General features: G+C 46.5%; 1 protein-coding gene across 2 annotated transcripts; it reads left to right on the top strand.

The window, feature by feature from the left end:
• The first annotated feature begins 446 nt into the window (after window positions 1-446).
• On the top strand, window positions 447-25256 carry LOC123023294 (C-type lectin domain family 2 member D-like). 2 transcript variants are annotated; one of them, XM_044429787.1, is made up of 7 exons: window positions 447-554; window positions 1794-1909; window positions 3280-3458; window positions 13440-13583; window positions 17783-17952; window positions 20488-20585; window positions 24880-25256. In XM_044429787.1, the coding sequence occupies exons 3-7, from the start codon at window positions 3383-3385 to the stop codon at window positions 24995-24997; spliced, it is 606 nt and encodes a 201-aa protein (XP_044285722.1). In that variant the 5' UTR covers window positions 447-554; window positions 1794-1909; window positions 3280-3382; the 3' UTR covers window positions 24998-25256. The 2 variants fall into 2 exon arrangements, with proteins under 2 accessions (XP_044285722.1, XP_044285721.1); XM_044429786.1 differs by lacking the exon at window positions 447-554 and having other exon boundaries at window positions 1404-1909.

The following is a 25256-nucleotide window of genomic DNA, read 5'->3' as shown; positions in this document are numbered from 1 at the left end:
ACGGGGAACCCACAAGCAGCCTATGAGTCCAACAGCACCCTCCTGCCCACATTCCCCAGCAACTGCTGTACCTACATACTGTCCGTGATAACAGGGCGCGGCAAATAGCCACCGGGACAGCCATAACAGTGTTCATTCCACTTTCCAAGCGATCCAGAGGGTGGCTCATGAGGAGAACGCCTTCGATCCGGGCTGCCCAGCCTCTGGGCTAGCCGGGGATACGCGCAGCGAGGCTGCGATCGATCGAATCGGGCCAGTTCGAAGGCGCAGCTCCTGCGTCACGGAGCTTCCGAGGCGGATCCCGTCCTGGTACTCGCGGAAGTTCACACTGGGGCCAGGGCTCCGGGAGCCCTGTCCGGTCCAGGGCACGCCCACCCGCGGTGGGGAGGGCGAGCCTTATTCTCTTCCCATGCATCCGCCCAACCTTTTTAAGGATAACTTGTAGTGGCGGGAAAGAGGCCCCGAGGCTTCGCGAGTCTCAATCGCACCCAGAGCCTGCCAGTGCCAGCAGGGCGCGAAACCCCGTGGCCGCCCGTGGAGGAGACCCCCGCCAGGTGAGTAGACCTGTCCTTTCGGGGCCAGGCAAAGGACAGGATTCACAGCGGGCTGCTTGGCGGAAGGAATGCGCGCGGCGCGCGGTTCGGTCCACGCCGCCCGCTCCAGCCACTGGGCGCGCTTTTGCTCACTGCTGCGTTTCCTGGACAGAGGCCCGCGCGCCTTTGGGTCCTTCGGGGGCGGGGGCGGGGGCGGGGGCGCAGCCCAAGCACGGATCACGCGCCCGAGCCCTGCAAACTCAGCGGGTTTCTGAGCGGTGTTTCGCTGCAGTGAGCGCGCCTGCGCGGGGGGCAAGTGAAGGCGCGCTGTGCTTCGTTCAGAGGGAGGTTTGACGCTGCGGTGGCAAGAGCCAGGGGTTGGCTTCTGCCTTTTCTTCTTACTGGCCCAGCTTTCCCTCTGAAGCGGGACGTGCCCAGACCTGCCAATGCAATGTGGAGTGCAGGGGACGAAGATGCGTTTTGACATTTTGTTAAATCCATTCCCCTTGGTTACTTCTATCGTGGTTCCTCCTTGATGAAACTGGGTTTAAAAAATTAATATTATGTTTCCATTGTAGTTATAGCCCACCTGTTTCCTTGCAAGGAGCCCCAGGTGACTTCCATCATCTTTCTCCATTCCATTTTATTCTCACAGCAACAACCCTGTGAGGTAGGTTAGGTTGAGAGTGTTGGGAAAATCCAAATAAATCCTCAAATAAAAAGATAGGCTTTTGCCTGTCCTTTAATGTAAAATCTGGCAGCAGTAGCCTTGCTCCCCCTCCCCATCTGCAAAGGGAAAACATCCTCAAGCTGTGTTAATGATCCACCCTCTTTCAGACTGGGTAACTGTTTCCCTAAGAAACAATTTTGAAACAGTGTTGCAGGTCTTGGGCAGCTGAACTTCCTTTGCAATTTCAAAATACCTAGTCAGCTCATGCTTTGTCTCAAGGAATTTGTCTCCGATTGCAAAAATCACAATATTTTAAACCTGTTAGATTTCTGTAACACCTGATTGGTTTATTTGTTATCTGTTACCTAAGCCTGTGATGGGTCATGATGTTTTTTCCTGATGTCTATAATGATTTCTTAATATTTCTGTATTCCCCATTGTCCTCGCCTTCTCACCCATTCAGAATCTCAGCACTGCCTTGAAACTGCATACATGACTCATGACTTGTAAAAAACTATCCGTGGTCTGGGAGTTCATAGCCACTTTGGTATGCTGGTGACCTGACAGCGCTGTTGTTTTTTCTCTTTCAGAGAGGAGTACCTGGGTGTTCTGCGAATAACTGCTGAGACTGAGCGTAGCATCTTCCTGTAAATCCAAACTCACTTTTTCCTGGTTGTGCAAATCCGAGATTTCCTGACAAGAGACAGTGAGTAGACCAAAGTCATCTATTGAGCTTCATGTCCACATAAGAACTGGAACACGAATCACCCAAGTCCTGATCCAATACTCTAATCACCACGCCACATGCAAATTATCACAAACCTTCTCCAAGTGAAAAACTGGTTTCTAAATCTGCAGCATCTCCCCTTGATGCAGAAAAAGCTATTTTGCTGTAGAATCTCTAGACTGGATTCATAGAAGTCTGGGTGCATTTGAATCCTTTGTGGTAGAATTGCTCATAGGGGGTCATTGTGCTTGGGTGATGTGTGTGTGTGTGATCAACTCTATTGTCCCATCAGTTTCCATTCAGAATCATTCCCCCACCACACACAGCTGTGCCACCTGGGAGAACCTTCTGATGCATCTCTGCATGCAGTCCTGCAGCTGGTGTTGGCTCTCCTAGCTGAAGTTCCCCACTGCGGCCTGATCACCCCCCAAAGAGCAGCAATTGTTTGTTTGTGTGTGTGTGTGTGTGGGGGGGGGATAGTAAACAGATTAGCACCTGAGCTGGTAAACTTTGTGTAGTCTTGTAGTCATGATGGTGATATATCAGGGCCTAGCAAGTATGTTTGCAGTGGGCCTCAGATGGGTCTTAGGGGCAGCATATACTAGGCCCAGATGACCCTAAAAAGCACTCCTGGGCACTACATAGGAGACTGAATAGAGGTGGCAAGCAACTGTGAAGGCAAACTGCACAAATCTCACGGCAGAGCAGTAAAATGGAGGGGAACATTTGCAGAAATTTCTTAGCAACAGATACTCTGTTTGGTGCATGTTTGCTAGACTAGAAAAGAAAGAAAAAACATTTCTGTGTTCCTGGGTGGAAGACACTGAGAAGGGATGAGGGAGGATGGTGGCAGCACCAGCCAGATCATGAAAAGAAGGAGGGGGGTTTGCTGCTCTCACCAGGTGGCTCTCATGCTGTTCCCAACAACTCAAGAAGAAGCTGCCCTGCCAGGCTCAGGTTAAACTAGAAGCCATCATGGGTATGCAGAGCAAGCCATGGACTTTCAGGGTGGCTTGCATGTGAATAATAGCTCACCCTGACAAACCTGTGCTGGGTTTCTACAGTCCACCATGGTGGGTTGTCATAACATGTGAATCTGGTCACTGAGATCATATCCTGGAGAGGGTTCAGCTCCTCAGGCTGAAGAAACAGGCAGGGGCTCCTTTCTCTGTGAAAAGAGAAGACACCCAACCTCTGTGGGGCCACTTCCTCTTTGTTTCTTGGAAGGGTGGCCACTTAACGCATTTCACTTGCATTAAGAGAATACAGCTTATCGCACTTTAAAAAACCAACATGTTTGTTTTGACATATGCATTTGCAGAAATCAATTGTGTTGGTTCTGATTCCAGGTCAGGAGTTCTGCCTGCAACCGGAACAGATTCAAGAGTGCAGTTTTCCTCAGAAGCTTGGGAGCGTGAAAGAACTCAGCCTGCCCGGCATCTTGGGAGAAGGATGGCAATCCAAGGGAAACCAGATGAAGGCATAAATCTTCATCCTAATGGGCAATCAGAGGCAAGCCAGCAATCAGGTAACTGCTGCATCAGCATCTGGGAGCAAGTAGTAGAGAAAAGGGGACTTTAAAGTGACCAGCAACTGCCAGAGCAAAACTGTCTGCGTACAGCAAGAGTACTTCTAGAGATAACATCCATGCTTAGGAGTAGCTGGCCTTTGCTTTTACCCTTTGTGTGCGACACACCTTGACTTTTGAGATCCTCAGAGAGAGGCCGCGGTGTCTTCTTAGCAGGGAACCTCCCTAGGGTGCCATATCGAGGTTTTGTTGCGGGAGAGTCTGTTCTCATTGAAAAGGAACGATGAACATTAGCTTGATCATTGTGGGTGAGCCAGGATGCCTATGTGTAAATCCGACTTACACAAAGAACCTCAGTCCACAGTGAGCTGTTTTCCTGTGGGGAATGGCTGTGGTGCTGCTTTACCACAAGGACGGCTCCCATGGTTCTGGGAGGAGGAGAGGAGACCAGGGGTTCCAAAGCTAGAGGGTTCAGGCTGTGCTGCTTGCATCAGTTGGCCCCCCTTTGCAATATTTTACACTGCCACGCTTGAAAGGAGCTGGTTTCCACCCAGCACAGGAAGAGCCACATGCTAATATTTTTGAGATGCTCATGTTTAAGAGCAGCGGAGTACATTAAACTGGCGTGTTTGTTCTGGCGTGCACTTTTGTGGTCTTTGTCTCTACCTTGTCCTGGAGAGTTCTTGGGTTATACTCTTTTCATAGAGAAACATGGGAAGAGTTTCTTAGGAGAGGGAAGGGCCCGGGCAGTCATCCCGTCAGTCCTCCCTGGACAGTAATCCTCACTGCAGAGGGAGAATCGCGGCCTTTTCTAAGCTGCAGCCACTTGCAACAGAAAGCTTTGTACCAGTAGCAACAGCCTTCCAGTTTGAAGGGAGCTGCATTGTCGATCCTTTTTGTCACATTTGCTGATTTCAAGATGTATATACAGGAATGCTGATTTCACACTGAGCTTTCTCGTATCAGTGCTGGAACTGCTTTCAAATCCATTTGCAAATCTTTCCTGAATAGCTCTAAGAGCCTTTTTGTGTTTTCATTACACTCACTGGGTGGCTTGGCTTTCCTCCCTCTCAATCCCCACATCTTACCTGATGCCATATCACTTCCACATGCCTCCAAAATGTCAGATAACTCACAGTGTTCTACCCAGGAGAAAAAGGTCTATTCAGGAAACGGGCAGGCTTGCTGATGCTTCTCAAGGCGCCAGTCCATCTCTCACACATTTCACATATTTGGGGGCAGGGGGAGGCAGGAAGAATCTACATTCTCAGCATCAGCTGCAGGCAGTTGGTGGGGCCCTGGAGCTGTGGTGGGTCCCACCCGCAATTTTAATTTATGCAATGCCTTGTGGTCCTCCAGAAGTTGTGGCCTACAGTTTGCATCATCCCTCACCAATGGGCCTGCTGATTTGGGAAGATGGTAATTGTTGGCCAGACTATTTGGAGGGCTACCCATGGCCCACCCCTTCCCCAGAGTGACCCTAAATCAGGGTCACTGTGGGACATTGGAGTGGTTGCCCATTGCTGCTGGCATCGGGGGCAGCCGAGGCATGGTGGCACTGTCCCTGCCAAACCTGAAGCCCATTCAATACATTGCATGAGGCGAAAGCCCTGGAGACAAACAGCATTGGTCAATTTCAGTAGACAAGTTTCTTTGGAACAGTTTGTGCAGTTCCTGAAACAGGGAACTGAGAATAACAGTGTTTCCCATTACATACTGAATTGGGGTAGGGGCAGGTATACAGGGCAAGCCTAACTTGCATTTCATACTTTTTTTTTTTTTTGCAAGACAGCTTGTTCTGTCTGAGTCACAGAACCTGCAGCCCTTCAGAAATGAACTGCTGTTCCCATCTTCTGTCTGCTATGGTCAGGCTGGCTTGGACTCATGGAAAGTGGAGTCCACCAATGGCTGAGGGAGGTGGGGAGGGTGGCACATTGTCCCCAGCCCTGTGATACAGGATGTCATCCTTTTGCAACTGTCCTGTGGAAAGCTGGACCATGGAGCTGCATGTACGGTAAACAGCCCAGTGATTAATGCAGGAACAACTGCTCCAGGAAACTGTGGTTACAGACTGTTGCATCAAATCACATCATTCGAAAAGCAACAGATTGGTTGTGCACTGTAATACAGGAAGTTTCTGCATAAGAACAAGTTCTGTTCTGAGAGCATGTTCGTAAATCCAATTTGTTCTAAGTTCAACAAAGTCCAACGAAGTTAGCCAAGGTACCCAACTTACTCAATTAGCTATATAGTACAGTGCTGTACCATTTAGTATAGTACTACAGTATAGTATGGAAGTCATTGGAGGACTTCTGGAAATTATACTTCCGGGTATGTTTCCGGGTATGTGGCAGTGCGGAAGCACACGCGTGTTGTTCCTCCGATGGGTTCTTCCTCGTATGGCATTACTGGTAGGTTGGTGCGACCTGTTTTACTCTTTGCTGGATTCATCTCTCTCGACAGCATCCTTTCTTATTAAGCCAGTGATACTAACTAGTCATTATGCCAAGCACTGTGTCCTAACCAGTTAACCACATCCCCTGAGTGATGAACAATAAAAGTGGATGACGTAGATAAGTGAGACTGAGGCCCAGATGTTTAAAAAGTCAAGTGGGGTGGCTGGTGGGTAGCAGCATAAGGTGGGAACATGGAAAATTCTGCTTACTGCAGCCTTCCCCAGTCCAGCACCCTGCTTTGGATGATAATACAGATCACTCCCAGCCCCCACTAGTCTGACCATTCTGCATGCCAAGAACAAGTCTGAGGGATTGGCCTAAATCCAGTCACTTTTAAATATTACAGTCCAGAACCTGCTGTAGCCTCAGGGCTCCCATAAAGGTAATGCCAGATGGTCAGATGCATTTTTTAAAAACTTACCTTTTAAGAAGGGGTAGGCAAACTAGCTCCCTATAGAACTTTCTACTACAGTTCCCATGAGTTGCACTTAACATGTTCAAAGGGATTATGGAGGATGTCCAAATGGTGTGAGTGTGAAGTGAGAGGCTTCCCACACCTGCTTTTTGAAGGTCCCCACCAGAAGCATCAACACAGTACTCTTTCAAAAACTTGTAGCAGAAATTAATCTTTACTTTATTGAGAGCAGCTAAGCAACTAGTCCTGTGGTCCCTGGAAGACCATGCCAGTGATCATAGGAGCTTTTGGACTTCCCTTCCTGAGGCTACAGGTACTTCCGTGACCTCAGGTGGAGGAATTCTACATGGATCCATCCCCATGGTCCCACCTGCAGTCCTCACAGCACTGGTGGAAAAAGCTGGCCTGGAGGGGAGTGGGGAGGAGAGGAGAGGCCAGGATCTACAGCAAGGTCTAATGGCCTCTCTGTCAGCCATTCCACCCCACTGCTAGACAGGAGCAGAAACCTGTCTGGAATACTTTTTTCCAGGAGGAAAAACGGAAGGCAATTTTGCCTCATGGTATGCAACTCTGATCTTCACCTCCACAATATTATACATTGCTAGGGGCTTAAACAGACATCCCCCTGCCCCTGTTATCCCACCATAACAGAACCCTGGAAGTCACTGAGCAAGGGGCCTGGTTGGCCAGGCATCATAAGCTTCTCCCATTTGGTGTGCTCCAGAAGTTTGCGGGGGGGGGGGGCAGCTCTCAGGATTCTGAGCATTGGCTGTGCAAGCTGGAGCTGATCGAAGTTGGAGTCCATGACATCTGGAGCACAGCAGTTGGGGGAAGCTAACAGACTAATATTCTTCTTTGTACTTGGGGCATGCTCTACCAGAAAGAATGGTGTCTATCCTGACTCTCAGTTACTAAGGCATAGAACTTACCTTCTGTTCCTCAGAGCAACATGGGGGTTTTTCTTTCTTTTTTTTGAATAAGTTTTATTTGAAATTACAATCCTAAAAAAAACCTAAAAACAACATCCATCATCAAAAACATTGAGCTCGCTGGGTCAGCCCCCACACCCTTCTTTTTCCATTTATGAAAACTTAAAAACATATTTAAATCTGTGCGAAGTCCCATTTCTCTAGCCAATAATAAAAAGAGTTCCAAGTTTGATTGAAGTATCTTCCTTCTCCTTCAATGATAAAGTCAATCTATCCATTTCTGCACAGTCCAGGATCTTTTTTAGAATCAGTTCATCGGTGGGTAGTTCTTCACTTTTCCAATGCTGAGCAAATGCAATCCTCGCTGCAGTGATTACACGTAAAATCAAATACGTTTCTTGTTTACTAATGTCCTCCGGTATAATACCTAATAAAAAAACTTCAGGTTTAAAAGCTAAAGGTTTTTGTAACATTTCCTCAAGCCTGAGGTTTTTCTTGCTGACAAGCTGTCAGTGCCTTCTTGGTAGATACCTCGGATAGGTTTGCAGCTATAGCACACGTGAAATCAAAACCAAAAGTCTCCTTCTTGCAAACGCTTTTGATTTCCCAGAAATGGGATTTAGACAATTGATTCGTTTGGCACATCCCCAGACAGAATGTTAATCCTCAGATTATTATGCCACTGCTGAGCAAGGAGGCAAGATCTGCTGGATCAACGAAGAGGTTTCAGATTTACACGTGGAATTAGGCTTTCCATTCCAGCTGGAAGGATGCACTGAAAATGAGGGGTGGTGGTGTCAGACCTGCCCTTCGCCATGCTGTAACCACCCCAAGAGCTGATCTGCACATGCATGAAGATCTCTATTGTAGATGACACTAAGGGATTTTCTGATGAGAAGCAAGATCACCCCACCACCACCACCACCATGCCTCCAGTTTATAAACTTGTAAGTAAATTTAGATGATAAATATTAAACAATAAAATTCATTGATTACAATTAAAATTCTTTAAATGATAAAATTGTTAAATAGCTATATACACATATTTATGTATTTAAATTGCAGATCTATAAACATATAAAGAGATCAATATTTAAGATTTTATAATATTTTAATTAACATAATGCTAATCTGTGTTTTTATAGTTTATGTGCAGTTTATAAACTGGATGCATTAGTGTGGGTTCTTTTGCTCGTTTGGAGTACTGCATTAGGCACATCATGTTGCTTGAGTCTCAGTTAATTTTCTGATGGTCATCACAAGGTTCAATTTGGATGCCAGGAAATAATTTTTGACAGTTAGGACCCCGAGGGTGTGGAATGGGCTTCCACAGGAGGTGGTTGAAGCCCCATCAGTGAGAGTGCTCAAGGGTAGGCTGGACATGCACATGGTGGGCATGTTGTGAGTAGAGCCAGATGAAACTGGGGGGTCAGACTAGATGGCCCAGGAGACCCTTTCTGACCCCCTCAGTTTCCATGTTTCTATCACTGTAATAGCAGCAGTTGGGCCTCTGACTTGTACTGCCCAGCCATTGTGATCTTGTGGAATACTAGTGAACATTCCATCTGCTGAAGGACAATAGCTGCTTTCACACTTCCTTCATTTGAAGGGGGCTCTACATGTGGGGGCAGTGGGGTTTCAGCATTTGCTCTGCCCTCAGACGTTACACAGCCCCCTGCCTCCCCCATGTCCATAAATTACATTTTGATGATTACATGCACAGAGCTTTCTGTGTGTAGATTTCTTCTGAGCACAGTATTCATCTAGGCTTAAATCTGGGCACCGAGATTTAAGAAAGATGCAGAAAAATTAGAAAGGGTCCAGAGGAGGGTTTGGACACACTGCCCTGTGAGGAGAGACTGAGAGAACTTGGCATGTTCAGCCTTACAAAGAGAAGACTGGGAGGCACGGGGGGGGGGGGGACATGATTTTCTTAAGGCAGTCACAAAGAGGAGGGTCAAGATCATTTCTGGCTGATACCAGAGTGTAGGAGACAGAATAATCAAGTCAAGTTGCAACGACCCAGGTTCAGGCTAGATACCAGGAAAAGCTTCCTCACTGTCAGAGCAATAGGACCGTGGAACCAGCTGCCTAGAGAGGTGGGGGGCTCTCCCACCCTAGAGGCATTCAAAAAGAAACTGAGTGGGATGGTCTCATTCGGTGTCCTGCAGCTGCAGCGGGTTGGACCCAGTGGCCTTCTTGCCCCCTTTGGACTTGGCTGTTCTGTAATTCTATGTCTGCCCGCAGTACACGGCAGGCAGGAGTGAGGTGCAATGTAACAAAGGTGGGACCAGCACCAGGGGGACCCCCTTTGTGCATATCATGCATGAAGCAGCTAATACTGCCCACCATTTGCTCCACTCCAGCTTTGTCTGCTGAAGCAGAACGCCCCTCACACAGAGGCACAAGTGCAGGAGGGGAGAATGACGAGCAGGAAAGTCCCGGGCCACGGGAAGTTTAAAAAACCGGTCACCCAAAGACAAAAAATAATGGGAAGGAATAACCTATTGAGAAACAGAAAACTGAGGGACAGGTTAGATATATGTGGTAGACTTCTTGAGGAAAAGGATAGCAAAATGAGAAGCTAATGAAAGAAGATTGGTGAAAACAAGCAAGAAAGCCTGGCAGGGCGACAGTTTGTACCATGTGGGAAGGAAATGGTGGGGAGAACACACAGAAAGGAAGTGCTTGGGCCAACTCTCTCCCTTTTCTTCAGCAGGCTGACAAAGAGGCTGATCTAAGCGGTGGCTTGAAGCTGTGTTAGCATTCTATGCTTTTAGTTCATTTGGGAAACATGCTTTTGTTGCCAGAAGGTTGAATTCACGGCGCTGTGCTCAGAGTGCCATGAGCCCAGCCGTGAGGTGCTTGGAATGTCTTGTGCACCTTGTTGAACTTCCTTCCTTGACTGACATCCTTGTCACCCTCTACCCCATTTTGCCCCCCCCCCCTCGCCCCATTCCTGGGCTTGAGGAAATAGGAACAGTGGCTTGGCTTGGGAGCATGGCAGGGTTAAGGCAAATATAGGATGGCACAAAACTTCCTATAGGGTTGTGAGCAGGAAGGGAGTGGATCAGTAAGGGAACTGTAGGGCAGGGAGCCAAGTAGACCTGAGTGTGCCAGGAGCCCATCCTCAGACGGGGTCAGTGTGGGACACTTCATGCTGAAGCAGGGATGCGAAGGCCTGGAAAGAAACTTGGGAAAAGAAAAGCCGGGGTGGGGGGGTGGGGGTAGGACATGACAAAACCATTTTTCTGTGTGGGAGGGAAGACAGACCCCAGTTTTTTCTGACTTTTTCAAAATGAGGGGAGAAATCCTGAATTTTCAGGTCCCCCTCCTTCCGCCATCTCCACACTTTGGTACCGAAATGCCTCCATCTCTGATAGGCCAACACTTATTTCGAAAGTCTTCTTGCTCCAGTCCCTGCCTTCCTCTGTCCCCACCCACCGCCATGTCACTGCATGCACACGCTCCCGTCCTGAAAGAGTGTCCGTGTGTCGTGTATTATGGAACACAATGCTCTGCTTAAAGACTTCTCAGCGGACAGCCCTCTATGAAAGGTGCTCTCTGTCCAGTTAGCTTGGGTTGAGGGGTAAAGAGAATTTAAATTTGAATGTTTAAATCACAGTAGTTATTTTAAATGTTTAACGTAAACATATATATTACATGCAATCCTGTGGCTGCTTTTTTCTTCTTTTGGGTGAGTCATTTCATTCCTTTCCGGGCTTGCAGAGAGCTGCACAAGTTGCCAACAAGGTGTAAGGCAGAGGCAGTCCCCCTCCCCTCCCCAGAAGTGCCCATGTATGTAAGTGATGCAAAGCAGGGAAAATCCCACCCAGAATTCCCAGACACTGCAGGACTGCAGCAGGGGAAGCCTGCGCAGTGTCTTTCTGGGCACATTTTATATATTTATTTATTTAAAACATTTCTATGCCGCCCCATCGCAGCAAAGCCTCAGGGCGGCTCACAACATTCATAAAAACTACAATTAATAATTTAAAAACTGGTACCATCTCAGCTATATATATTAAAATCTATAAATACTATAATAATAAATTAACAGTTAAAATAACTTTTAAATAAAAAGGTCTTCGCCAGGCGCCATAAAGCAAATAATGACGGCGCCAGGCAGACCTCTCTGGGGAGCGCATTCCGAAGGCAGGGCACCACCACAGAGAAGGCCCTCCTCCGGGTACTCACCCTCCTAATCTCATTCATGGAGGGTTCCCGGAGAAGGGCATTCACTGCTGATCGTAGGGGGTGGGAGGGCATATATGGACGCAGGCGTTCCTTTAGGTGACCAGGTCCCAAGCCGTTAAGGGCTTTATAGGTCATAACCAACACCTTGAATTAGACCCGAACTTCAACAGGGAGCCAGTGAAGCTGATGGAGAACTGGGGTTATATGAGAACAACGCCCAGCAACCTGGCAGCTCTATTTTGCACCAATTGAAGTATCCGGACTGACTTCAAGGGTAGCCCTACGTAGAGCGCGTTACAGAAATCTAATTGGGAAGTTACCAGTGCGTGTGTCACTGTCACCAGGCAGTCGTTCTCCAGGTAGGGACGCAGCTGATGGATCAACCAAAGCTGAAGGAAGGCGCTCCTCACCACCACCGTTACCTGAGCTTCCAGTGACAGCTCAGGGTCGAGGAGCACTCCCAAGCTGCGAACCCTGTCCCTCAGAGGGAGTGCAACCCCATTTAGGACAAGGCCCAAGTCCCCCACCCCAAAGCCCAAGCCACCCACCAACAGGACCTCCGTCTTGTCTGGATTGAGCTTCAGTTTATTGGCCCTCATCCAGCCCATTACCTCGGCCAGGCACCGGTTCAGCACAGCCACTGCCTCACCTGGATTGGTAGAGAACGAGAGGTAGAGCTGGGTATCATCAGCGTATTGATGATTCCGCAGCCCACACCTCCTGATGACCTCTCCCAGCGGTTTCATGTAGATGTTGAACAGCAAGGGGGACAAAATGGACCCCTGCGGAACTCCATGGCATAACTGCCATGGCGCAGAGCCATAGTCCCCCAGCACCACCTTCTGGAATCGGCCATTGAGGTAGGAGCAGAACCACCACAAAGCGGTGCCTCCAACTCCCAATCCCGCTAACCTATCCAGAAGGATACCATGGTCGATGGTATCGAAAGCCGCTAGCAGGAGAGGTGGGGAGAGCTGGATTTCATACATTGACCTGCACTGAAGAGAGCTGCAGAGCACTGGAAGTCTTCAGCAGGCACATTTCACTCAGGCGCCCTCCGTCAAGCCACTTTTTGCCAGTGTTTTCTACTGCAGGAAGACTTTAATTCATGAGTTGATATGCTCCTGAATGATGCACAGTCTGCCTTTCATTAGGTGGAAGAACCACCAGCATGAAGCTGGTACAAAGGGTCACTAGGCTGGGACCCATGGGTCTTCAGCCTCATGGCTATTTCCCATGGCCGCAGCTCTATTCCCCAGACCCCTAAGTGTCCATTGGTATCAAAGGGATGGAGTTTTCTTCCAGCTTAGTATCCAGGAGATAGGTAGTGGGGGGGGGGGCTGAAACTGGAGAGGAAAGGATTAACCCCTTCTTCTCCTCACTTGCTGCAATGCTTCTCCATGACATTTACGTGTACCATTCCTCCAGTGCTAATGGGAGGGTTGTCCCCCCACCCCCCAAAACCAGGGAGAATTTCAGAGTGATCCATCTGGAGAAAGAAGGGTTAGATCTTCCCTCCCAGGATATTGTGCTTCCCCAGCTGTCCCCCCTCCCCCGCCCTGCAAATGCCAGATAGGCTTAGAAAAGAGTCTAGAATTAAGCCCAATGGAAAAATCCACACGCCTGAAAAAAGGTGTGTGGGTGCCTAGAAATGCCCCTTTGCACAGTGATAGCTGAGTGCAAGGCTGGGTGAGGTGCATGGAGTGGGTCCACTGAGGAAGGCACTTCTGGGCCAGGTAGTGGCAGGGAAGGTTGGCTCGTCCTATTTTATGCATATGTTTTTATCTCGCCTTTCCTCCAAGGCCGGCTTCTGGGAGTCTGCACTCATTTTATTCTCCTAGCAAGCCTGTGAGGCAGATTTGGCGGAGGCACAGTGGCTGTCCTGAGGTGGAGAGGGAGCTTTCTGGATGAATAGGGATGTAAACTGGGACCTCCCCAATCAAAGGCAAGCATTCTAACCAATGCTGAACTGATGCCTTCCTAGGGAGGAGGAGGAGGAGGAGAAAAAATCAGAACGCGAGGACTTCTGCTGAAGCAGAAAACAACAATTGGAGATGTCTATCAGGGAAGAAGGTTAAAATTTTCTTCATCATTTTCTTCTTCATCACCACCATTATTACTGGAGTTGGTATGTAGCCTGAATTTTGATGTGGTTTCCTTGAAAATTTCCTGTTCATTTGTTGGTATGTTTTGTATGTCCAGGTTAGAGTCTCACACGTGGACGTTGCCTGGTCTTTGGTCATTGCAATGTGCTTGGCAAAGCTTTGCTGTAACCAGTCCTCTGTTGCAGTGACTAGTCCCAGCACTTGGGCCAAACTCTTCCCAGGGTCCCATAGCCCTGCTAAGGACCATTATCCAGATTCAGCACAGAATCAGTGATGGTGAGCCATAGCATCTTCTGAAACAAGAGGCTGGAAACACCCGGCACACACACTGGGGTGGCCTTCTCGGCGACAGTTCCCTTGTGTAGCTGAGAGTAGTGCAGCTGAAACTTGAATTATATCACAGTAAATATATGGTGAGGGGACAGGGTAGTGCTTGGTACTGAAAAGATGTGAGGCTCAGAGCCATAGGACAAAAAACTGCACAGTTGTACACAGATAAATATATGCATAATTAGAACAATGACTGTAATTTAAATTCTAAAGATGGCAAGTTAAATTGTGGCATCATGCTTTTATTTCTCATGGACCAGCATGCCTATTCTGTCAACTTTTTTAAATTACCAAAAGTATCAATCCCCAGGTTTCTCTTCAACACAAATGCTAGGATTGTATTGAGGGTGGATAAGATACATCACAGCTCTGAATGCCTTTACTAAGGAGTAAGACTTCAGTCCTGCACTTAGCAGGAAGCAAATCCCATTGAGCTCAATAGTTTTGAATAAACATGTTTAGGATCACACAGTAAATCTGACGCAATCCTGAACAGGTTTCTCTGCCCACATATCCCTCTATAGCTCCAGTTCTTTCCCTACACCACCTACCTTTCTGTATGATCTCAGCTACCCTTTCCCATTCCACCAGTCAATACAAACATGTTCAGGGCTGCCCCAAGTGACTTTGCTGCCAAGACAGAGCGGGTTTTTCCCCCGCCCACCCCACAACTGCAATCAAGCTGAATAATAGTACTCAAAGCTGTTGCAGCACCAGGGACAGAAAATCCTGTGAACTTTTCTCCGTTTCCCTGGCAATGAACATACAATAATACTTAATGCATTCCACAATAAACCATTTGGTGCTTTTTCATGATGTCGCATGTCATGAGCATCAGCCTCATGCTCCAAGTATGTGTGTCTTCAAAGGAACGTGCCTCCTAAGGAAACCCTGATTTGTAAAAGGTTCAAGCAGAAAGATTCTAGGGAGGCAACAGGAAGGGAACCCCACGTGGGCCAAAGGCCAGCTAGTCCTGGGAGATAAAGGCAGTGAAGTTCATCAGAACTCCTGTGCCTTTGGTTCAGCAAGTGCCGCTTTGCTCTGGTTACATGAAAAGCAACATCTTACAAAATAACTTCTGTACAGTCAACTTCAATCCATGATTATGCCCCAAGATGCGATGGCTTTTAAACACAAAAAGAGCAAGAAGCCCTATCCCCCTCCCACAGCCGGGTACCTTTCTCTAGCCTGGTGCAAACCCGTGATGCCAAAAAGGACCACACACCTCCCAGAATCTGGCCACTTGGATCATGTAAAAAGCAAGAGCAGTCTAGAAAGACTGTGAGCCAAGGAGTGCCAGGCACACTCAGCAAACTGGGGGAAGCTGAACACTCATGCATAACCATGCCCCAAATTCAGGTATTGCTGTTCATTCAAACCCTTTTTGCAAGCGAGCCTGCTTTTAATTTCCTCCAAGGTAAGGAGACTGGCATCACCAGACGGTCAACACAAAAATCAGATTGACTATGTGCTCTTCAGCCAAAGATGGAGAAGCTCTATACAGTCAGTAAAAACTAGACCAGGAGCTGACTGTGGCTCAGATCATGAGCTTCTGGTCGCAAAATTTAGGCTTAAGTTGAAGAAAGTAGGGAAAAGCACCAGGCCACTCAGGTATGACCTAAATCATATCCCTGATGAATATACAGTAGAGGTGGCCAATAGATTTAAGGAATTAGATCTGATAGAGTGCCTGAAGAACTATGGACAGAGGTTCGCAACATTGTACAAGAGGCAGCAACTAAAACCATCCCAAAGAAAAAGAAATGCAAGAAAGCAAAATGGCTGTCTGAGGAAGCTTTACAAATAGCTGAGGAAAGAAGGCAAGCGAAAGGCAAGGGAGAAAGAGAAAGAAACAAACAATTGAATGAAGAATTCCAGAGAACAGCTAGAAGAGATAAGAATGCCTTCTTAAATGAACAGTGCAAAGAAATAGAAGAAAACAATAGAATAGGGAGGACCAGAGATCTCTTCAAGAAAATTGGAGATATGAAGGGAAAATTTCATGCAAAGATGGGCATGATAAAGGACCAAAATAGCAGGGACCTAACAGAGGCAGAAGAGATTAAGAAGAGGTAGCAAGATTACACAGAAGAACTATACAAGAAAGAGCTTAACATCCCTGATAACCATGATGGGGTGGTCACTGACCTCAAGCCAGACATCCTGGAATGTGGAGTCAAATGGGCCTTAGGAAGTCTGAGCAATAACAAAGCTAGTGGAGGTGACAGTATTCCAGTTGAGCTATTCAAAATCCTAAAAGACGATGCAGTAAAAGTGCTACACTCAATATGCGAGCAAATTTGGAAAACTCAACAGTGGCCACAGGATTGGAAAAGGTCAGTTTACATTTCGATCCCAAAGAAGGGTAATGCCAAAGAATGTTCAAAGTACACAAAGAACATTGTGGCAAGTTCTTAAAGAGATGGGAGTATCAGACCATCTTATTTGTCTCTTGAGAAACCTATATGTGGGTCAAGAAGCAACAGTGAGAACTGGGTATGGAACCACTGATTGGCTCAAAATTGAGAAAGGAGTTTGGCAAGGCTGTATACTGTCGCCCTGTCTATTTAACTTATGTGCAGAGCACATCATGAGAAAGGCAGAGCTAGATGAATCACCAGTTGGAATTAAGATTGCTGGGAGATATAGCAACAACCTCAGATATGCAGATGATACCACTCTCATGGCAGAAAGTGAAGAGGAACTAAAGAGCCTCTTGATGTGGGTGAAGGAGGACAGCGCAAAAGTTGGCTTGAAACTCAACATTAAGAAAACTAAAATAATAGCATCCGGTCCTTTCACTTCCTGGCAAATAGATGGGGGAGAAATGGAGGTAGTGACAGATTTTATTTTCCTGGACTCCAAGATCACCGCGGATGGGGACTGCAGCCAAGAAATTAAAAGACGCTTGCTCCTAGGGAGGAAAGCTATGGCAAATCTAGACAGCATCCTAAAAAGCAGAGACATCACCCTGCGAACAAAAGTGCGTATAGTCAAGGCTATGTTTTTCCCAGTTGCAATGTATGGCTGTGAAAGTTGGACCGTAAGGAAGGCTGAGCGCCGAAGAATTGAGGCCTTTGAACTGTGGTGCTGGAGGAGACTCTTGTGAGTCCCCTGGACTGCAAGGCAATCAAACCAGTCAGTCCTAGAGGAGATCAACCCTGACTGCTCTTTAGAAGGCCAGATCCTGAAGATGAAACTCAGATACCTTGGCCACCTAATGAGAAGGAAGGACTCCCTGGAGAAGAGTCTAATACTGGGAACAGTAGATGGCAAGAGAAGAAGGGGACGGCAGAGGAGGAGGTGGCTGGATGGAGTCACTGAAGCAGTTGGTGTGAACTTGAGTGGACTCCGGGAGATGGTGGAGGACAGGAAGGCCTGGAGGAATGTTGTCCATGGGGTCGCAGTGGGTCAGACACGACTTTGTGACTAACAACAACAACAAGGAGACTGGGCCTGCTCAGAGGAATAAACAAGTGAGCAAAGGCTCCAGCACTCCCATTTATTAGGTAAGCAAGTGGAGCATTAAGAATGATGCCTGGCAAAACTCCTCACAGCACTTCTCTTCCGCATCATGCAGCCGTTCTTTGGGGTAGGCAGCCACTTGCTTGGCCAGGGGCCCACGAGTGTTGCAGAAGTCTTGGTTTGGCTCAGGTTGCAGGACCAGGCCTAGCTCAAGAGCAAATCCACAGTTGCTGGAGGGACAGATTTAGAAAAGGTTTATCCCAGCTGTACCTAGACTCTTATTCCTTTGGGTGTTTTTTTCTGGAGCCTACTAACAGAAAGCAAAGGGGCACTTTAATTCAGCCTGATGCCTACAGTTTTTGCCCACACTTGAGAGCAGAAGGGGGTTTGGTCAGATACTGTGTCTAATCTTCTGTGCTTTTCTTAGTTACAGGGTTAATCTGTTGTAGGAGTGGTCCTACATGCTGCCCACCTGATTGGATCGGATACCAGGAAAAATGTTACTACTACTCAAAACATGAGCAGAATTGGACTTCCAGCCAAGATTTTTGCAGTTCATTTCGTGCATCTTTAGCTGTTATTGACAATCCAGAAATGGTGAGAGATTCATAGGTATTTGGCTGCATAGGCCAGTCCTTTGTTTTATTATAATATCAATAAGGATCTATAAACCTCCCAATATCTGCTCTGTTCAAACCTTGCAGATTTTTGTTTCATGCTTGGTCTGTTATCAGCCCATTTTTGGTCTGTTGTCAGCCTATTTGCACAGTTTCAAATTTTGTACAAATGATGAGTCCAAATTTGTGCACAAAATTGTCCCAAGATGTCCAATTCCCATGAGAATGCATATTTTTATAAGTAATTCTATCAAAGGGAAATCTGAATTTTGGGTCAGTGGTTTTTTTAGTGTTATTTTCTGCAATTCATTTGGCACAAAAATGCACAAAATGAAAATGCCAGTCTAGAAGCCTGGCAGAAATCACATGACCTGAGAAAGTCAGTTGACTGCAGATTTCATGACTCCGACTTGGAGAAATCTGAATTAATTTGTGTTCTTTGAGGATTTCTCTTATATGCCTAAATTGTGGTAATGCTGGGCATTTAGATAATATGAGAAAGCCAAAGGGATTCCTGCTGGACATAAATAGATCCAAAACTCTTTGTTACTTACCTGAAAATCTTTAGCACAGGGCAATAGACCCTCAAGATCAAGGCTAAATTTGGCCCTTCACAGTTCTCTAATGACCTATTACACTGGTCCCAGCCTCTTATGCTCAACAACCGATCCTTTCTGTAGTTCCCCTCACTGTATTCTAGAAGGCTTCAGTACCTGTGCTAAGGTTTAGTTAGTGGAAACAAGTATTTCAGGGCAGAACATGTCGGTACCTTTGCCCTATGCTTTTTGCCTTCAGCTCAACCGAGAACTTCTCCCAAGGAGAATTTGGCTCTTTGGTCGAAAGAGATTCACACAGCATATAAGCCACACTGGATCAGACCAAAGGTCCATCTAATCCAGTGGTTCATATACACAGTGGCACACCAGCTGCCCACAGAATCTTCCAAGCAGGATGGGTGCAAACCTCATCCTGCCCAAGTTCTCCCATTACTGGTGTATCCAGGCATGGCACCTCTGATAAAGGAGGCAGCACACAGCCCTCAAGGCTAGTGGCCACTGATAGCTGCCTCCCTCATGAATCTCTCCAATCCCTCTTCAGAGCCATCCAGATTGGCGGCCATCAACACTTTGTGTGGCAGTGAATTCCTTCATTTTAACTATATGCTGTTCGAAGAAATATTTTCTTTTATTTGTCCTAAGCCTCATACCAATCAGTCTCATGGGATGAACCCGAGTTCGGCAGTGATGGGAGAGAAATGTCTCCCTCTCTACTTACTGTACATCATGCAATATTTTACAGGCCTCTGTCATGTCTCTCTTTTTTCTCAGCTGAACAGTCCCCGTTGTGTAGATGCTCCTCACAGGGGACCTGCTCCAGCCCTCTGAGCATTTTTGTTCTTCTTTGCTGTACTTTTTCCAACTTAATAATGTCCTTTTTCAAGTAAGGTGACTAGGACTGAACATAATATTCCAAGTTCAGTCATACCATGGTCTATATAAGGGAAGTAGGATTCTGTTCCTACTTCCTAATTATGCCTAGCATGGATTGCACCTTTGCAGCAGCTGAGCACTTGGCTGACATTTTCATCAAGCTGTCCATCACTACTCCAAGATCCCTTTCTTGCTTGGTCACTGCTAGTTCACATCCCATCAGTGTATACTTGAAGTTAGTATCTTTTGTTCCAACATGTATTAACTCTACACTTCCTAATGTTGAACTGCATTTGCCATTTTGATGCCTATTCTTTGAGCATGGAGAGATCCCTTTGGAGCTCCTTATGATCCCTTTTGGTTTTAACCACCCTTAAAAGTATAGTGTCATCAGCAACCTTGGCCGCTTCACTACTTACTCCTAATTCCAGATTATTTATGAATAGGTTGAAAAACATCGGCCCTAATACAGAAGCCTGTGGGACTCCACTGGCTAGCTCTTTCCACTGGGAGAAAATGCTATTTATTCCCACCCTCTGTCTTCTGTCCTTTAGTTAGTGATCCATAAGAGGACCCTCCCTTTTTTATTCCATGACTGGCTTAGTTTGCTCAGGATCCTTTGGTGGCAGAGTTTGTCAAATGTCTTTTGGCCATCCAGGTAAACTATGTCTGTAGGATTTCCTCTGCCTGAGTGCTTATTGGCACTCTCAAAGAACTCAAATAGGTTGGTGAGACAAGACTTCTCCTTGCAGAAGCCATGCTATTTTTTTTTCAGCAGGGCTTATCCCTGTATGTGTGTACTGATTCTATTTTTAATAATGCTTTAAAGCAGTCTGCCCAGAACAGATGTTAAGCTAACTGACCTGTAATTCTCTGGTTCCCCCTGGATCCCTTTTTAAATGGATGTCAAATGGATATTGGCAAAGATTTGTGATACTTATTTCTTAAATGTATGTACATCGCACATTTCAAACTCCAGGCATGATGACCTGCTGAAGATCACATTGGGTGGAGAATCTAAGAAAGTAAAATTCTATTAAATCCATGAGTTATTTTCTAACATTCTTCTTTTCTGGTCTTTAAAGGAGTTTGTGATGCGTTACAAAGGCAAAGATTCCTTTTGGATTGGCCTCAGGAGAGCCCCAGGTCAGAGCTGGAAATGGACAAGTGGAGACAATTCAAGGTGAGTCTTATTCTTTTTTTGGTCTTCAGCAATGAACACTGAAAAGAAAAAGAAAGAAGAGAAAAGAAGGAAAGTCTCCTATGGCAGACAAAAATGACCACCTAGTCATTTTAGCCACCTTTTAGGATGTGGCTGTCTTCTTCATCAGGCTTCTTCTTGTGCTCAGCAATGGCTTTGGGAAGTGACCCAAGAGGAAGTCCACAAATGCTCACAGAACTCTGCACAACCAGCAACCCTTTCCCACAGCACATGCAGTACAAAGAAAGGGTGCAGGTCATGTGCATGGAAGAGGGATGCTGCTTGCATAGTGTTTATGTGTTCACACAGGCTCCCTGCATGAACACTCAGTGCCAAGCTGGATTCATGGTCTTAAGCAAGTCATCCGGAAAGCCATGCTGAGGGAATGGGGCTGATTTCTACTCCCAAAGTGGATTCCTCCTACATCCTTAGTTTCTATTATAATTCTGTCCCAAAGAAGCAGATCTCACATGAAATAGATGCACGGTCAACACTTCTGAGCTAAACAACCAGGCCATGAGGTCCACCATACCAAGCATCAAGGCCAGTCAGGGGTGTCTGGGAAAGCAGTCCAGGCAGTTAGCCAAATGTCTCTAAATCTGTTAGGACCTGTATAGTAAGGCAAAGCACAGACTTGAAGTGCTCTTTGCAGCAGCCATTCAGCTCCAACTAGACTAATGTATAGCCAGCTGGTTGTAAATCAACAGAGCTGGTTGATCAGGTCAGCACATTGCTTTTATGGGGGGCCTCCATGCTGTACTTTCTGTGTGGACGTCCATTGCTTGCACTTGATCCTACACCATCAGGTGAATTATCTCGGGCTTGGATTCCTGTATTTCGGGAAACTCAGGAAGAGCCCAGGAGGTCAAAGGCACTATTCCGTGTGTGTGATAGGACATAAATGGAGCATATGCCCATGGGGGCCTGTGCTGGATATGGCATATTTAGGAAGCATGTGGGGATTGGATGGCAGGAGGCAAACTCAGCATCCATAAAATTTGCAGTGGCCCTGGAGTCTACCGCTGTCCCTACCTGCAAGTTCTGCTATTGTGGCCCCTTTTGGTGGCTTTCAGTCAAGGGGATCAAGGGCTGCCACCCCAGACCAGGGAGCCCATCTAGGCCTGGGGTTGGTAGTTTTCCAGCAATGAACTTCTTGTTGTCTTGGAGAGGAGGCTTCTGGCAAAGTGCCCTGCAGTACCACAGTATAAGCAGAACCTCTGTCATCAGTTTTGCTCCTCTGCCTTTTGGGCCAGTGTTGTTTCCCGCAACTCCAGTGTGGCAGATAGCTGAGATCCAGATTCTGTGGTCCTGTGCTGGTCCACAGATGGCTATACTGCTCTAGAGACCAAAGCTTGGTGGTGGGTTTTACAATCACTCAGCAGGCTGTAAGCACTCTCATATCAAGGGCTTGCAAAGCCATGGGGACAGGGCAGGGGGCATCAGTGCAGGCCAGCCCCTCTAGGATGTCACTTGCCTGCCTTTCCCAGAATTGCAGGTTCATTCCAGCACAATTCCTGAGCCAGCAAGCAGAAACTACTGGCATATATGCTCACTCTTCACGTCCCTTAGCAAAGGCACTCATTGTGGCAGTTGGTAGCCCCTTTTTGGGCTGTGTTATGCAAAAAAGTCCACATTGCCTCCAAAAATTCTGGAAAATCAGTCAAGAGAAGGCCACTCTAGAGGGGATAGGGCATAACCCTTATGGCCACTTGGCTGGCAAGCAAGCGATCATGAAGACTTCCCTTACTTGGCTAGTTGGGAAGTCTTCTGGTTGGAGCTGCAAATACAACTGGCAGTATGCCAAGAAAGCCAGGAAATATTCAGAATCCCATCATTTTTTGAGGGTGCTATTCATTTTGGAGAAGGAGATGGTAGAGTCAGTACAGCCTGTGGTTGATTTAGCTGAATCTGCAGGATAGTTACTGCCATATCAACCCAAGCAAACTGGTCCCAAGGGACCAGTTATCAAGGACTAGTTATCATGAAACACAGTCTCTATTCTGCCAATGGATGGTAGGCGATGAAGACAGAAGAGCTACAAAAAACTAGGTCAGCAAGAACCCTGGACAAGGCTGTGATATTCTCAGAAATAACAAAGAGAAAAACCAGCCCACTCCAGAGTTTTTAATGTGTTTCAATATAACTAATGGGAAGAGGCAGAGATGAGATCAAAACAGTCTATAGTTCAGTCTAGAAGATTTACCATATCATGCATCCACATCAGTCCGGGTATCCAGGAAGGTGGCCCAGGTAGGTAGTCATAAGTCCAGGAATGTGTCAGGTCCAATACAGCAAGGCAGAGCATAGAGTTGAAACACTGTTGTTTGCAGCAGCAAGCTGGCTCCAGCTGGGCTAACTTATAGCTGATCATAAATCAGCAGAGCTGCTTAATCAGGTCAGCAGATCACTTTTAAGGGAGGCCCCATGCTGTGTCTTCATTTGAAATTCCACTGTTAATGTTTGTGCTGTTCCAAGGAATAAATTGTCTTGGGGTCTGATTCCTATACTTGGGGAAGTTCAGGAATACCTTGCAAAATACCAGATAGCTCTTTTAAATGTTCCAGGGAAAGGCTATCAACTCAAGCCTCCACTTCCTCTCCTGGCTCTGACTGGGGCTTGAAGTACTGGCTCTTTTTCTTTTCTTCCTCAGATGAATCATGCTCTAAGTAGGACATGAGCTCCAGAAGGTAGTGGGAACAGCTGGAAAGAACAGAGGAGTGCACACTTGGGGTGGAGGTGCAAACGCGGGAAGCAAGCAAGGGAGTGGAAAAGCTGCTAGGAAGAAACTTGGGAGTTGGGGAGGGTTTGTGTGTCTGAATGTCTGGGCACTGCATGTGTGTGGAAAAAGCCAGGGGGGAAAGATAAAAGTTTGGGGGTATTTTGAAGAAATCCAAAGAAAAAGTGCATGTGTTTGTATGCTTGCAGTGAGCAGAAGAAGCATTTCTATATAACTAAATATAAGTATTCATGAGGCACTTGTGGGTGTGAATGGATAGAGGATAGATGGATGGGGGCGTGGTGTATGTATATGTCTGTGAGACAGAGGGGACTGTTCACTCTAACAATGGTAAATTTAAAGCATATTTTGTCACATTGCAATACCATGTGCATTCCAGAACTGTTTAAAATATTCAACCCCCAACTGAGCTAATCAGGAATTGCTAAATGATATTGGAACTCAGACAGTATGGGTCTATTATGGGTTAAACAATCCATAGATAGCCTAACTACTAAGTGTAGTTTAACTATGGGTTGTTTAACCCATGATTAACTAGATTAATTTAGGTGTCTAGGTTTGAGTGTCATGTAATAATCTCTCATCATGCAGAATGGGGGACTAAACAGCTGTAAACCATCTGGAATGTGCCATGGCAAATTGTGGGTTCATTAACCAGTTCAGAGACAGAGTGCATGAATGATGATTGAATGTGAGACAAAGAAATAGTGGGGAAAGAGTTGGCTGGCAGGAAATGGTGTAGAGAGAAAAAGAGTTTGCCTTCTGTGAAATAGGTTTCTGTTGGCACTGAAAGCTAGGAGTTCAGAAGAGCTGATTAGTGTGTTGCAGCTTTGCCCCTCCATCCCCGCTTTGTATTTTGACATTTAAGCAGGTTGTTTGTCTTTTGTGACCAGCCATGTGATGTGACCAGCCCAAATATGCCAGTGGGCCCCAAAGGTTTGTCTATTCAACATAAGGCAGCTTTGTGCATCCATCTTTGCAAATAAAAAAATAAATAAATAAAAAGGGGGGAATAAAGGGGATGAAACTGTTCCAAAATGATATCTGGAACCGTTTATCTTCGAAAAGAGATGAGTAAGGGGAAGGGGAAGGATGACAGAAATGTACAAAATTATACATGGTAAAGACAAAGTGAATAGGGATAAACGCTCTCCAGTAATATTAGAAACATGGGGACATCCAAGCTGATTGGTGGCAGATGCAGGACAGATGAAAGGAAATACTTTGTCATGCCATTCATAGTCAAATTTGGGAATATGCTGCCGAAAGACGCATTGATGGCTGCTATATTTAAAAGGTGATTGGGCAAATTTAGGGAGGATAACACTAGCAGCGGCTAATAATGTTGAGGCTATATACATGCTTGGGACCACAATCCTGCTCAAGGGTTCATTCCTCCCGGATACCCATGGCTCAGCAATCAGGATGAAGCTTTCCTATTACTGCCTGTTTCAACACATACTGAGCTGCATTAGCCCTGTTTAGTTACTTCTAACAGCAATGGACACAACCCTTGCTTAGCATCTGCTTGTGTTGCAGTTTGCAGGTCATTGGAGATGGAGGTGACTGTGCTTATCTGAATGAAGATGCTTCAGCAAGCTCTTCGAGATGCAGCACGAAGCATCATTTTCTTTGTAGTAAGAGAGTCACATCCTGACAGCCAAAGGGAACATCGTGGGTTATCTCTTCAGCCATTTCCAAGGATAACAGAAGAGGAAATCCAGCCCTGGACAATCTCAGTGTGATGGCTAACAGCTGGGAAAGTTGCTGTCACCCCACAAACTTGGGGAAATGGTTGGGGAGGATTGAAAATTCCTGGATCCAAGGAAGATAGAAACATAAAAACAGAGTGAGTCAGAAGGGGACATCTAGTCATCTAGTCTGACCCCCGGCTCCAGCCAGCTCTGCTCATGACA

Source organism: Varanus komodoensis, unplaced genomic scaffold, assembly GCF_004798865.1.
Source record: "Varanus komodoensis strain SLA01 unplaced genomic scaffold, ASM479886v1 scaffold207, whole genome shotgun sequence".
NCBI lineage: Eukaryota > Metazoa > Chordata > Lepidosauria > Squamata > Varanidae > Varanus > Varanus komodoensis.
Note: the sequence above shows the minus strand (reverse complement) of the source record. Positions and strands in the feature narration are given on the sequence as shown.

Excerpts from the sequence above, each read along its gene's own strand:
- LOC123023294 (XM_044429787.1), top strand. The coding sequence starts at position 3,383 with ATGGCAATCCAAGGGAAACCAGATGAAGGCATAAATCTTCATCCTAAT. Across the intron at positions 3,459-13,439 it reads AGAGGCAAGCCAGCAATCAG|GGAGGAGGAGGAGGAGGAGA; the intron begins GTAACTGCTGCA and ends ATGCCTTCCTAG. Across the intron at positions 17,953-20,487 it reads TTATTGACAATCCAGAAATG|GAGTTTGTGATGCGTTACAA; the intron begins GTGAGAGATTCA and ends TGGTCTTTAAAG.